At 39.0% G+C, this 15,827-nt stretch overlaps 1 protein-coding gene across 1 annotated transcript in view; it reads left to right on the top strand.

Annotated features, from left to right (window-relative positions):
- The window catches only part of RSU1 (Ras suppressor protein 1), a 187,691-nt gene that overhangs the window by 82,561 nt on the left and 89,303 nt on the right, over positions 1-15,827 (top strand). Inside the window, exon 8 of the mRNA XM_077809432.1 lies at positions 13,583-13,715. Within this exon, the coding sequence (XP_077665558.1) occupies positions 13,583-13,715 (133 nt within the window). The remainder of the gene's footprint in view (positions 1-13,582; positions 13,716-15,827) is intronic.

Genomic DNA, 15,827 nt, shown 5'->3' with positions numbered 1-15,827 from the left:
TGGGCAGTCATATATAAACTTTAAAGAGGTGTTGGCATTTTTTCCTAGCATTTAAAAGGTTATGTGCGGCAGTGTGAGACAAATAAATCATGATTCACTGCAACAACAGAGTTGCAGTCAGTTATATAAATTGCCAAGGAAGCACTAAATCTGTCACTTTGTGTATTCTGACCATTTAACAATTGGAATGATGCTTGGAAAGAAAGCTGAATAGAAACCAGGAACCAAAGCAAAGTGGCAGATGCAATTAGTAAGATCAATGGTTGGTGTTTTGAAGTTCGTTGTTTGGTCATCTCAGTGGACCACTATAAGTGTGATGCTATCTAAAAGATTACAGTAATGGGGGAGAAGGATACCAAGCAAAAGACTAGTGTGTAGCACAAAATCATTGATAAAGCTGCAGTCATTTGTGACTGAAGAATGAGAATACGTGGTTTGACCAGTTCCACAACTTCACTGAAAATGTAACCTGTTGTTTTAGTTTCACTTGTTTCAGACCTAGCAAATATCATAATTTAAAAAAAAAAAAATCTTACCCTAATGATATCTTCTTGTTAATCTGAAGTCTCCACAATTGGCTTGCTTACAAGCATGGGAGAAACAATGGATTTTCTACACGAGCACGTTTAATTAAGTTATCAACTTTTTCCAATCTGGGAATCAAAAACAGTTAGATTTTAGAAATGGCATTGAGTGTTGTATTAACCTATCAAATCATTTCCCCATACCAAGGAAAATACCAGGCTTGTGATTATGAACTTTAATTCATATTTGCAAATCTGGGCATTTCTTTTCCAATTAAAGTCTTTTCAACAGCTCTGTTTGTGAAGCTGGCCCTTTTTTTTACCTTCATTGCGATGTAGCATTCATGTAGCTAAATATGCTATCCTGTAATTATCTTTTTCCCTTACAGTGCAGGAAAACTGAAAAATCCTCAAAGTAATGCTCCCATCACTTCTAAATTTTAAATAGCTAAATTATTTTCTTCGAGTAAAGGATCAAAGTTCAGGGATTTAGCACAAGGAATCTTATTGAAAATCATCTATTCCAGTGTGTATCTGCCGTATGAAAGAACTTTAAAGAGCCCCTGGTCTGAAATCTGTAATTTAAAATTGTGTGCAAAATAGTGTAGTTGTTAGTTCTGTATGCACATGGAGCTTTTCACATGCACACAGAGATTCATTAAGCAAATGCCCATGCAGATATAAGTGCTCAGTGTTTCAGACACACCTTTTGGCTTCATTCCTTTCAAAATTTACCCCCTAAAGTCAATAATTTAGACAATTCCTAGAACTAATCTTTCTCTCATAGAATATCAGGGTTGGAAGGGACCTCAGGAGGTCATCTAGTCCAACCCCCTGCTCAAAGCAGGACCAATCCCCAACTAAATCATACATACATTGCTACAGTCTTGCTACACATACATTTTGTGATCATTTGGTGGTTAAGTTAGAATATATCCACAGTTGAGCATAAAGCATAATATACCCAGAGCTCTATATGTACTTGTGTTCAGGTCTCACATACCATAATGTCAGGTAACGAATTTCCTTTAGATTTCATAAAATAAGCAGAGGTAGGCCTGGTTAACACTTGGATAGGAGGTCTCCATGGGAAACCAGTGCGCTCCAGTGGTGATTCAGAAGACAATATTTATCCCTGTGAATACACACTGTGCTAATGCCTCAGCATGGTGTCGAATTTTTTTTGTCCAAACAAAATGAAGGCAAAAATTGTATAGATCTCTAAATGGGGACAGGAGTGGTATGGAGTGTTAAACTGTAGAATGTCAGGAGCTGTTCCATATCAGTCATGTGGCCACTATCTCACACTCTTGTTTATCCACAAGAGTGTCATCATAGGATGAGTGGGAGTTGGGAGGAAAGAAAATGGGCATTCTACCAAGGTTGAAGCCCAGAGAAGGGATTGTTGCAGAAATGTTTCAGTCCTTGCTTTGTACATCTTGGTAGAGCTGGCCAAAAAGACACGTGAGAAATGTTATGATTTAAAACAAACAAATTGAAAGCAAAAAAAAAATCCTTTAAATCTTGAAATTTAAAAAACTTTGGTCAGCTCTATGCATTAATTTAATTTAAATACTGCTATTTTTTTCTCTTCAGAAAAGCAAACTAAACAAAACAAGTTTCCCTTTTTAAAAACAGAACTCAAACTCCTCAGCTATCTGTATAAAAGCATCACTACATCCCCACCAGCATCACAGCACTGTTCTGCTCAGGAGTACTACACTTGGGCCAGCACAGTCACTTGGTACTAGTGAGAAGCCCGAGTATCTTGGGAACATTGGGATACCAGCTTCTAAGTCATTACTTTGGCGTGACCGTTTGGTAAACTAACATTTAAAAAGTCACCCTAGAGTTGTGCCCTGGATTTGGAGTTAAGGTGTAGATGGGGGACAGCATGAAAAGCATCACTGAACTTCATAATGATGTCCCTGACTTGTGGAAAATGACAATTTATCTTTCAAGGCCCTCAACCTGATACTTATTAGTTAAAATATAATAGAAAAATTGATTTAATGGTTTGGACCGGAATGAGTGTTAATTTTGAGAACATTTTTAGACATGTTTGAGTAATACAGTTGTGTTGCTTGATAAGAAATGTTGGCATGTTTTTCATTTCAAGGCAAGTATAGTAGCTGAGACAATGTTGAACACTTATTTTGAAATTGATTAGCTTTCAAGCTGATAGCCTTCTCCCATTGAAGGGACACTGCAGGAGTCTCAGGTAACTGGGAATCCTGTAGGGTTGGGTGGTAGTTTTAGATGTTGGTAAAATATGTAAGCCATTTCAAGGTAAATTGGGTTGCTGATCCTGTAAGTCCATAATATTGGATGTTTTGTTAAAACTTCTTGATATTAAACTCCTTTGACATTGCATTAATTCATTTTCTTCCAAGAAAAGATGCTCACCACAATGGGCCTGTGACACAATATTCTTTGATTCTTGCTGATGTCATGGATGCATTTTGCAAGGCCGTCCATTTACTAGATGGGATCCCAATAAGCCACTAAACGTGTGAAAATGTCAATCTGTACTGAATAAGATATTGAAATGCACAACAAAATGTTGCTAAGACAGTTAAAATCTTCCAGCATAGTATTTGACCATTCAGAGAGATCACTGAAACTATTTTGTACATCTGCATTCGATAAAAAATCTGTTTCACTTACACCATGAATGGCAGGTAACAGAATTTACCAAGACTTTAGTTTTCTTTAGATCGCTTTAAAAAGAAAAAAAAATTCAGATTAATCTCTTGGATTCTTGTCAGAATGCTGTTTCTTCTCCAATTCCCCTATTCTACCCACACAGTGGCATCAGCATCGTTGCCTTGGTACCTGCTCCTGAAGGATGTGTGCGGTGGAGTTTGGCTGTTTAAATAGCATGATTTGTCATCTAAAAGTACAAGTAATTAGCACGATGTTTGTCTAGTGCTACCTTGTGTACTACATTGAAGTTCTCATTTTATGGCTTTTATCTATGAATGCTAATAAGTTTACTGTTTCTCTAATCATTCCTCTAAGGTCAGATTTGTTATATATATCTGGTAGTAGAAATTGACTAGGGTTCTCCCCTTTATCTTGTAAGCATAACTAACAGAATTGGAGTCACCAATTTTCCAGTGACTTGAAGTACAGAACCCTGAGTTTGTCTAATTGGCTCAGTTACATTTTTCTCCTGTGCTTATTGCCTGAAATTTTGTATACTGGAAAAGTTCAGCTCGTTTTATGCATTCTGTTTTTTCCAAGGCTCATATTCAATCTTGACACATTTTTCAGTCAAGTCCCCTAATGCCTGACTTTCCATTATGATTTGGTATCATTATTTCATCTGACCTTTATTATGATGTTTGAATTTCATATAAATATTTGAAAGAGGATTAAATTCACTGTGTTTTTAACACCTATGAAAAGTTCAGGTGGAGCAGCGCTGGAGACTCAAGTCTTCTATCCACAGAACTGAAACAACACTAGCAAGAGTACCAGTTTTCTGCACATCACTTCAGGATACAAGGGTTGAAATTGCAGTCTATTGACATGCACATTCCTTCCTTGGTCTTTTTGGCCCAGTTTTTCCACAGACAGAGTAGGTGTTACAAGTGCAGGTAGAATAGTTATAGGCTAGATTTAAGCAGAATAAACTTAGAGCTCAGTCTGTTTAGCTTATCAGAAAGAAGATTGAGAGGTGACTTGATCACAGTATATAAGTAAAAAGAAAAGGAGGACTTGTGGCACCTTAGAGGCTAACAAATTTATTTGAGCATAAGCTTTCGTGAGCTACAGCTCACTTCATCGGATTCCACTGAATGCATCCGATGAAGTGAGCTGTAGCTCACAGAAGCTTATGCTCAAACAAATTTGTTAGCCTCTAAGGTGCCACAAGTCCTCCTTTTCTTTTTGCGAATACAGACTAACATGGCTGCTACTCTGAAACCTGTCATTATGCAAGGCAGTATATAAGTACTTTCACAGGGAGAAAATGCCAGGTAGTAAAGGTCTCTTTAATTTAACAGAGGCCAGAACAAAAAACCTTGGTTGGAAGCTAAAACCAGACCAATTCAAATTAGAAATTAGGCACATATTTTTAACAGGGAGGGAAATAGTGGATGTCTTCAGATCCAGACTGGATTATTTTTCTGTTAGATATGCTTCATCCAAACAAAAGTTATTGCGCTCAATACAGCGGTAACTGGGTGAAATTGAATGACTTGTGATATACAGGGTGACAAACTAGATGATCTTCTGGGGTTAATCTGTGAACCTATTAATCAGTTCTGGGTTCTCAAACTGTGGGTCAGGACCCCAAAGTGGGTTGCAACCCCATTTTAATGGAGTTGCCAAGGCTGGTGTTGGCTCTGGGCCCCAGCAAGTCTCAAGCCCAAGCCCCATTGCCCAGGGTAGAAGCCCGTGGGCTTCAGCTTTTTTCCCACCCAACCCCGCCGTGCCCTCCATAATCAACTCCTCTTCTAAACGTCCTGCCTTTTTGCAGGAGAAGAGGCAGGTAGGTGTGCCTTCTCTTCCCTTTTTCCCACAGTTAGCAATGTGAAGTGTTTGGTTTGTCAGGGATGTGATTTCTGTGGTTTTTTTTTTTTTGAAATTTGAACCATTTTCCATAAACATTTATGTTTTCATTATTTCAGGTCAGTTTGAGGAAATTTCAGGCTAAGCAAAAATTATGCCCACTCCTACGCCAAAATGTTGGTGAATCCAAATGATGATTACTTCTTCTGCAGTAAAAGATCTTTGGAGCAAAATAACAAAAGCATAACAATACTATGTAGTCTCGCCACATCTGATATTTTGGGGGTGCTTCAGTCTAACTTCATTTTTAGTAGGTGGTATTTTCTTTTAATAATTAGAAGTTCATTAACGAGTAATATAAATTTTAGACATATGTCATGGAGTTATAGGTTTTTATCTAATGCCAGAAAAGACTGAGTCACACACAGTTTATGTAGAATGATTCTTTCTATGGTGCTGTCTTATTACTTCTTTATAATAACCTTTCTCCATCTCTTCTGTTACTAAACCTTCAAAACGGGAGAGCTTCAAATCAAAGATGCTCTTACCCTTCATAGAGCAACATGTAAATGTAAATTACTAATCAACAGCATGCAAATATTCAGGCTTGCTTAAAAATTAGACTTGCTTGATAAAACTTTCTGAAATACAAACTAGTTGTTACATTCCATTTAAACAAACATCATAATCATATTATTCATGATTAAGTATCTTAGTACCTATTTTATGACATAGTATTCATGATACTTCTTCCACCCCGCACTTATGCCAGTTCTTCTCTTGCTATTGAAAGAAAAGAACATGGCACTGAAGTAATAAAAATTATAAATCCTAGAGTGTAAAGCAAAGCTAAAACAAACCAAGATATACATTTTTACATATATCCAAAGTTTAGGTTTTGTGTAGTAGGTTGATCCCTTACTTAGCTGTTAATAAAATTGGATTCAGGGGTATTTATATCTAAATAAAAAAATAAAATTAATTTCATTCTTCACATTTGTGTGTGTGTGTGTGAGAGAGAGAGTGTGTGTGTCCTCGGAGTTGTAATGGAAAAGAACATTTAGATTTCAGTCTTAATGCCACCTGTAAGAAAAATTTGCACGATAACATATAAGGACTAATTTTGAGGACAGTAGAGTAGCATATTGCAGAAAAGGGGGGAAAGAGTGGTGAGGGGAGGGAGCAAACAGAAAAAAGTTAGTGAGATTGTGCTATAGAGCCAAAAATTATCCCTGGTATAACTCCATTGCTCTTAATGGTGCTTCACTAGGGATAATTTTAGCCCATTAAGCAGAATTGTTGAGCTGGCATTTCAGTCAGGATACATTTCTAGGCTGAGTGCCAGCTTTCACTTCTAAAATGTCACAATTGTTTAATTACTTTAATACAGCTATTATTTTTAAAGTAGTACAAATGCTCCTTAGAGTTTGTGGAGTAGGAAGTGCGTGCTGCTCTTGTTCTTGTTTGTATTGAAAGTGCCTGGAAGTTCCAATCATGACTTGAGGCTCCACTGTACTAGGCACTGTACAAACACAGAACAGAAAGAGTCCTTGCCCTGAGGAGTTTACTCTAAGGTAAAAGACAACTGCTGGATATAACCAACAGAAGGAGCACAAGAAAGCAATGAGACAATACTGATCAGCATGACAGTTAGCAATCACATTGTCTTCTGCTTTATTTTCTGAAATCAAGATTCGATTGTGTAGTAATTCATTCTCTGTTTTGGTGAGATTTTGCAGATACTTGAGCAGTCTGTGAATGTTCACCCAATGTCAATTTATGCCATCAGAATTAAGGAAAAAGAAAAATATTACCTAATACTTTTAAGGGTGGTTAACGGTATGAATGTAAATGGTGACGACATGATCCGTTGAGTCATTGCAGTGTTTTGGTTTTGTTTTGTCGCAAAATAAACTTTGAATATTTAAACAAGTCCATTTACTGTAGCTTCAGATGGCACTTAGTAAGCCAGAGGATTGTATAGCTCCGTGGGGGATGTTCAGGGTAGCAGAATATGCTAGGCATACCAGTAAGCTCTTTTGGAGTTTTGCTGAAGGTAAAAGCTCAAGCCCCCTGCTCAAGCCAAACTTTGTGGCTCCAGTTCATATTTAGGTACCATAAATGCCCTCTACCCTACTGAGGGTTCAAGGCGTGACCTGATCAATTTAGGCACCTCCACCCTTTTCCTTCCAAGGGCTTGGGACATCCTTACCCACAGGGCTCAGGGCTGTACAGGTCTGCGGAACCTTTTCCCAATGAAAGAGCTGTACACAGCTGTGTTCTAAACATCTATTTATTAGCACACACAGAATACATATGCCAAGCAAATCTATTATGTTCACTCCCAATATACAGGCAAACTTTACCCAGTGGCCAGTCAAGATCCACTGATTTGAGGTTTCCTGGCAATGCCTCTGCACATCATGGTCATGCAGAGGGATAAGAGTTATAGCTGCTTGATGTTGAGCTGCAGTCTGGAGATGGTTCCCAAGGAGCACTGTTTTTCATTTACATTATAGAAATAAAACTAGCTACCCCCTTTAACTCTACTAAACCTATCACTTTATCCAATATCCCCTAAGTAACAAAACTTAACCAATCATGTGCTGGTACCCATGTTTCCTTCTCCCTGCTCAAGTCCTCTTTACATTTTATCTCTAATGCCCAAATTGTAACTTATTTCTGACCTTCTTTGTGCAGATGGTCAGCATGAATTCCCTGATCAAAGCTTATCTTATCTATATTACCATTTGTTGGGTCTTTCTGTATCCTTCTTAAAACTTTCCAGTGCCCAGGGTGTCTCTTCTTTACAACCCTTGGTATTATAGTACTTTTTAGGGGCATTCCTAAAGTGGAGATGCCTTAGCACCCAAGGCTGGTCAACGCTCTAGTTTAGTATGGGGGTGAGGTAAGTCCCAGACCTACACAAAGGCCACTTATTGTAAGTTTATGCCACAAAGTGTATTCCTCTTAGCAAGGAAGGTTCCTTTTGCTGATCCTGCATGCGGTCTAATAAAGCAGCTGCCTGTTTCACCTTCAGCTCCACTCTTTTCCCTCCCTGACTTTGCTGAGCCTGAATTTTCACCCTCCCTCCTCCTGTCATCCTCGTGGATTTGAGCCCCATAGCCCTGAAACACTGACTCTGAGGTCCCCAGCCCTAAAAGATGGTGGAGGAGGAGGAGCAGAAGCAGAGGAGGGGGACCCTTCTTCTTCTCACAGAGTTCAAGGGTGGCATCTGGAGCTCTGTCTGTTGGCACTCTCATGCTGCTTAGATTTGTGCTGGCCTGATAGCCGAGCAGCAGTGGTAATCGTTGATCCTTTAAAATAATTGAAGTTACTTTTGATTTACACCATTGTAAGTAAGATCAGAATCAGGGGCCTGATTCTACTCAAATCTTGTGTAGTATTTTACACCTCTGTAAAGGGACGTCAAATGTCACTGTCCTTATTTGATAGCATTTTACATCCACTTTGCACTCGTTTTAAAAAGCTGTAAATGGCAAATGGAGAATCAGGCCTCATGCTTTTCCTGGTTGGCAGCAAAGTGAATTGGGCTGTAAAATAGGGTAGTTAAGTATAGTTTAGCAAAAAAAAAAAAATTGTGTTCAGATGTCATAATTTGAAAAGCATTTGAGGGGGAGGTCCAACGGTGGCATTACTATATTTTAGAAACAGATTTGATCTCACTGTCCCCTCAGACTAGATGTACGTGAGCGCGTGTCTATACTTAAAACACTGCAGCTGTGCCACTGTGTCACTTCAGTGTAGACCATACCTACACCGAAGGGTCGGCTTCTCCCATCAGTATAGGTAATCCACCTCCCCAAGAGGTGGTAGCTAGGTCAACAGAAGAATTCTTCCGTTGACCAACGCCGGACTACACTGGGTGTTAGGTCGATATAAATGTGTCTCAGGAGTATGGATTTTTCACACACCTCAGAGACATAGCTATATTGAAGTAAATTGCTAGTGTAGACTAGGCCCAAGTGTAACATCATTAACTCCAGTTAATTCTGATTTGCACTCATAACTGAGAAGAGAATCACAGGCCCATTGTATTACACCATAATACCAGTGTATTAGGAATACTAAATTTTCTTTGATAAAGTATAGGTATTTTTAAATGGATTGAGGTAGTCGGAAAGAACAAAACAAAAATAAGTGCAATCTCCAACACACTTACATTTTATGATTCATTCTTCAGCGCTGGATTTTTACCAGAGGCAATTTTGTGTTTAACTTGCTAAAAATATCAGAGGGATTTGGTGTAATCTTCTTAGTATAGCAGTATCAAAACTTCCTAAAGTCTTTGGGATAGTATGTACAGTACGGTTTGAAAATGCACATAAACAACTGCCATGACCCTTCTCCCCTGCCTGTGCCCCCTGTCCAGGGGGCGGCATAAGAGCTGCTGAGTCAACACTAACACTTGAGGAATCCTCCCTTAAGTAGGGGGAATGTTCAGGGGACCAAATCTCCCAGCTTTCCAGCTGCTTTGCGCTGCTAGAGGAGGGCCCAGAGTCAGGGCCATTCTTTCTAGTAATTTTCAGTGTCACTTTTGAACCCTACTTGGTACATACCCTTGCCCTGGGAAGTAAGATGTCACAATAAATATTTGCAAAAAGAAAAGGAGTACTTGTGGCACCTTAGAGACTAACCAATTTATTTGAGCATAAGCTTTCGTGAGCTACAGCTCACTTCATCGGATGCATACTGTGGAAAGTATGGAAGATCTTTTTATACACACAAACCATGAAAAAATGGGTGTTTACCATTTTTTCATGGTTTGTGTGTATAAAAAGATCTTCCGTACTTTCCACAGTATGAATCCGATGAAGTGAGCTGTAGCTCACGAAAGCTTATGCTCAAATAAATTGGTTAGTCTCTAAGGTGCCACAAGTACTCCTTTTCTTTTTGCGAATACAGACTAACACGGCTGTTACTGTGAAACCTGTCACAATGAATATTGTAGCTGTGGACATAACCTGTATAAAAATATTTATGGCTGCAACATTGTCCATGTGCGTATTTGTAGGCTGGGCAGAATTTGATTTTTGTTTTTTATACTTTTGACAGATATTGATCCTTTTAAAGCATATTTTAGATTTTCTGTCTATTTTAAACTTTCTCTGTTGTGGGAAATTGTGCAGGGGGGCGGTGCTAGACATTTATTTAAGAACAATAGACATTGAGATTCAAAAAGTAAAGCTTTATAAATCATTAGAACACAAATTGTCAACATTCCATGTCAGAATATACGAAGTAAATATCCTTAAATTGACAAATAGTACATGTTTTTACTATTCATTCGCTAGTCCATTTGTAACCAACCTAATTCAGAAGTCTAAATCACTGGAATGCCTTATTTTGCCTATCTATAAATTTCAATTGCTGTCTTTGGAAATACTGTTTTGGTCAGTTTGTGTGTCTGTGGTGAAAGACGTTTTCCAAATGTACTGATAAAAAAAATCTAATCATTCCAAGGCTACCTATATGATATGTTTGTAAGAGTGACTTTTGTAGTGCTACCAGAAGTCTAATTTTGCATCAGTAAAACTGCTTCTTCCTTGCTAATTTGTATGCCCTTTTTGGTGAAAGTGTTCTCTGCATTGCCTTCATTCCTTCCACTTCGATTTCAGAAGGGGAGGAGGGACTGGGATGGATCTGGTCAAACCCCTTGTGTCTGCTTGTGCTTCATGTGCTAGCTGTGGCTCCCCTCCTTATCTGGCAGCTGTATTGTTTTGGGGTAGGAATTGTAATGTTCAGTGCCCCGTCCTTTCTCCTCCCCTCACAGACAGACACCTTGACTCACTCACTGTCTTTGGGAACACCTGGTCTCTTGCTGTTCAATGCCCTGAGCATGGGAGGGTTACTAGTTCCCATTCGACAGCAGCATAGTTGGTTCCTGGATCCTTTTCATAGAAAATCTGATGTTTGAACTCCCACTGCCCCTGCCCAGCAGTAGCTGCCCTGTTTCTGCCAGAAGCGAACCCAAAGGAAACTCCTCCTGCTCAGCTGTCATAGTAAGGGGTGGAATTTATTCCTGGTTTGGAGCTATAGACTTGTGAGCTTACTAAGTCTCCCAAATAAGTTTGTGCCCAACCTCCATAACGTGAAATAACTAGATGTGGCTTATCCTTCCCGTGGCCCCTCCCCCGCAAGTGAGGGGAAGAGGAAAATTGAGTAATGCCCTTTTAACATATGCGTCAAAAGTTAATTTTGTTTAGGAAACCTCCTTTTTCTATAAGACCTCTTTGGTTTCAGGAGAATGTCATTCCTTTGAATTGATTACATGTAAATTATCTGTATGGTATTAAGAATCTACAGTGGGAACACAACAGTGAGGAGGTGAGAGTTTCAGGCAAAATTCCCCTGGTTATTTAGTATGGACAGTAATTTACTGAACCAACTCAAGATTGGAGTGCTCAGCTAAGGACCTTTCTGGTGAGATTTTTGGAAATGTATGGTCCATTTCCATAAGCAAAATCGCATTTGCCCTATAATGGAGCCAAATTTATCTTCCTGAATTTAACTGTTTATAAAAGTTGTACACAGATTGATCATTTTATTTTGATATACTGCTTACAGAACTATAATTGTAAGTGAGCACTTACTGTGTTGATGGCTTGGAGAGAAATGTATATGGTTCTTTTGCAGGTAATAAAATGGGAAAATCCAATTTGCAATTTGCAGAATAAGCTTCTGAGTGATGTATGATCTTCAGAGTAGCATTGGTCAGAGGGTTACTGGTAATCACAGTGCTGGCTTGCTTCCCTCGTGGCCTATGCCTTAAAACTGAATAGTGAACAGTGTGAATCTGTGGCTTTGAGCCAGCCAGCGTAGATTCTATCTTATTAGGTCCTCTTTGTCACAGTGCTTAATCCTGCTGCCTGATCCTTGTTAGAACACACATGCTGCCGAGTCCTCTAATAAAGGAGATGGGTGTGAGGCTCCTCACTAGAAGCACTGAAGCATAAGGCAGTTAGGGCAATTGCTGTCTGACTGACAGAGGCGTGAAATGCTTCCTGCATGTTGTTACTTTAAAAACAGAACGGACCTCAGACAGCTGACAGATGATCTTTGCTGAGGTAATTGTAACTTGTTGGTAGGCCAATATGAGACAAGTGTCATCTTTTCGCAGAGTATAATGGTCTAGCTTTACTCTAATTATGATAACCCTTTTTCACAGAGAGAGCTGTATTAAGGATTAAATATAATGCAGAGAATGGTGAGGTTTTAACTGAGCCAGCCAAGAGACCGCTTGCAGATGCTATTACATCCATACGTGCGCATTCACGCTATACGTACGAATGGCATCAATTTGAAAAATAAGCACATATTTACTCCATAAAGAGGTAACAGCTTGGTTAGGCTTGCCTTCCAGACATGATGCTTTAATTTTAAGCTACATAGTTTGATTAGATTAAAAATGCTATTTTTATTTTCCCGCTTCATCTACAACAGTTTTTTACTTTCTCACAGCTGTTACTATATTCCCTGATCATGACATCCATAATGTTACAAAATGTTGTTACAATTTTAAATATATGTGTGAAAATTATTTGTATAGCTAGGACAATGACTCTGTATAGAACTGGAGTATTGCATGTTGTCTCCTAATCATGAGGAATTTCAGTTGGGAGTGTACTTCTCTACCTTTCCGGAGGGAGAATTTAGGAAAAGAAAAATCAATGACACTTCCAATAAATCTCTCAAGTCTTGTTGAAATAATAGCTATAGTGGCAGGTTATAGGTATGAATTTCTGTATTCTGGACTGATAGCTATAACCAACATAAGCTGTAGGCTGTTGCACAAGCTAAACATTTGGTATTTTATTACCTGCAAAATAAACACCAACTGGGGATTTTTCATTAGACTTGGGCTTGTGGTAGTGATATTGGAAATAAACTGCAACATTGGGCCGTACCTATGGAAAAAAGTGATGCCATTGTTCATTCCTGCTAAGCAATGTGATCAAGAATACTACTGTGGAGTTGTCCTTCAAGGTCAAGGTTATTTTTAATGGTATAAATTAGCAGGTCTTTTTATGCCCCCAAATAGCTAGTGTCATCTAAAAAAGTAAGTACTAAATTGGGAATCAGGAAGCCTCAAGTTCTAATCTCACACCTGTTGTTGTTGTAGTAGTGCTAAATGAGTGAAATGGATCTCGCAGAAATGTGCAGAAGGCCAGCTAAGAGCCTGTGCATCAAGTCCCATTTTTAAGACTTATTTTGATGAATAAATGTGAAGAAATATAGTAGGATTAAATTTAAAATTCATTGGGCCAAATTCATCCTGGCTATGAGTAGTGCAACACTAATGAAGTAAACAGGGTGGAGTTTGGCTCTACTTCCATATTACATAGAATGGCAGGAGCTAATATGCCACCTCTTCCTCATATTAAGCCTGAAAATATTGGCACTTGCTTTGACTGGGTAGTCAGACTCTTTCAAAGAATGAAAATAATTGTATACAGTGATTAATTTGTTTAGGATAAGAGATTTCCTTTTCACATGCCCTTTTGTTTAATCCCTTTCAGGTAATTTGGATTTGACTGGTCAAAAGCAAGTCTTCAAAGCAGAGAATAATCCCTGGGTTACCCCTATAGCAGATCAGTTCCAGCTGGGAGTATCTCATGTTTTTGAATATATTCGTTCAGAAACATATAAGTAGTAAGTATTGATCTATCTTGTATTATGTTATAGCTTTTTCTGTGGAGAATTTAACAAAGTCTTTGCAGCTTGATTGTGCACCAAGCATGGAAACCAAGAAAATAGAAAACTTTTGCAATGTTACTTACTGAATAATCTCCTGTTAAGGTAAGTGCATGGAAAAAATGTGTATAATCAATATTTTTTGCACAGTTTTTTTGCACAGTTTCGGAACCTACACAATAACTTGATTTTAATTAAAAATATACAACGTTATACACATTTTACTGTAAATTGCTGAATTTTTATTCAGAAAATTGATCCACAAGAAAGCAAACAGGTGTGGCTTAGCCATATTAGGAAAATACATTACCCATATGATACTGTCCCTGCTTTTGGTGTTCAGTTTATAAATTTTACTGGGGAAACATGGGAGGCTTACAAGATCAGGGCTTGGCAAGTCATGGTAGGAGTAATACTTTTAGGGATGCGCAGGAGCGGTTTACAAATTGAAACAGGTATTTGGTTGCAATAAAGGGAGAATTCAGAGAAACAATGATATTAGAAGTGTGTAGATATTAAACTGCTCCTGCACTGGTATGAAACCCTTCTTAATGTAACCAAAATAAATAACAGCAAAATATATGCACATGCAAATAAATAGAAAAAATGTTTCTTTAAACTTTGAGTGTATAAATGATTGATTTTTGGACCATGTGTTGAAAATATTGGTTATACTTTTGTTAAACATCTGCAATAATGAGATTGTGCCCCGGACTCATGGGGCGGGGAGAGATTGTGATTTATTCTGGTTTACCCTCACCCCCACCCTCGCCAACCTGTTTCCTTTAGATATGACACATTTTTCCACTTGCATTTGATTTTGTGTGGTGTAATTTGTAAGAGGTGGCACAGTCAGGTTAACAGGTCAAGTGACATATCCTAAAGCAAACTAACTATGAATGTAAAAGATGTCAAAACTAATTTCCTCCTGATGAGATTTTCATCTTTTCTGTCTAATCGTAGGCTTTTGCTTCTCCTCCTCCAACCCTTTTTTCCTTTCACAGCATATTTCAAGGTACTGTACCTTTTTTCTCATTAAGGAAATCACTAGGCTGAGAAGTGGGTGTAGTAGTTTCCTCCATAAATATCTGTAACCTTATGTAAAATTGAACTCTGATTCCACTGGATCATTCAACCAAGAGAAAACTTCAAAAATTACCTTACAGTATTTGATAGACCCAGGCAGTTTAACTTTTACACTGATACAAAGTAGTTATTCTGTTTAGATGTCACTCATAAGTTTGAGGAAGGAGAAGAAATTGTGTGTATTAGCAGCCTGAAATCTGTATGGGACTGGGGATCTGGCATTTTCTGGCCCTGGTTCTGTCTGAGCCTGTTGGGGGGGACACATCAAGGCAAGATGGCTGGGTCCCTCACAATATAGATAAAGCATAAAGCCCAGGGTTGATACTTCTCTGAATCAGAGAGGTGCGGGTGAACCTGGTTGGCCTGCATGAGCTCTGATACCAAGGAAGACCAATGTGCCTGGGGTGTCAGAGGCCTGGGGGGTGGCAGCTTCTGGAAATTTGAGGTTCGCTCAGGACGCCGCTCTGAAAGGTGATCCTGGATTTTGATGCACAGTTCAATCCGGCTGTCCAAACTGGATGGAAGCTCCACCCGGGAAAGCTCCTCCTTCACCTCATTTAACCCCAGGTGGAAAAGGTGGTGCTGTGCCACATCTTTCCACCTCGTGTGAGAAACCAAACAATGAAATTCACCAGTGTACTTGGCTACAGGGCAGCCCCCTGCCGTAAGGCCTAAAGGGTTATCTTGTTGGTCCGCACCCATTTGGGGTCGCCAAAGATGATAGACATAGCTTGAAAGAATTCCTCTAAGTGTTGCAAGAGGGGGTTGGACTTCTTCCAGGAGTGGGGAAGACCAGGCCAAGGCTCCCCCAATCAACAAATTTAAGATGAGCCCCACACAGGCCTAGTCTGAGGTGAATGATTGGGGGCATAGGAGGAACAGGAGCTGACATTAGTGCAGAAATCCCCGAAAATTGTCCCAATCTCCATTAAATTGGTTGGGCAGTGGAATCTTCAGCTCTGGGAGGGGTGGAGCAGGAGAAGC

Source organism: Eretmochelys imbricata, chromosome 2, assembly GCF_965152235.1.
Source record: "Eretmochelys imbricata isolate rEreImb1 chromosome 2, rEreImb1.hap1, whole genome shotgun sequence".
Lineage (NCBI taxonomy): Eukaryota > Metazoa > Chordata > Testudines > Cheloniidae > Eretmochelys > Eretmochelys imbricata.
The sequence above is the reverse complement of the archived record's forward strand: the minus strand, read 5'-3'. Positions and strand labels throughout refer to the sequence as shown.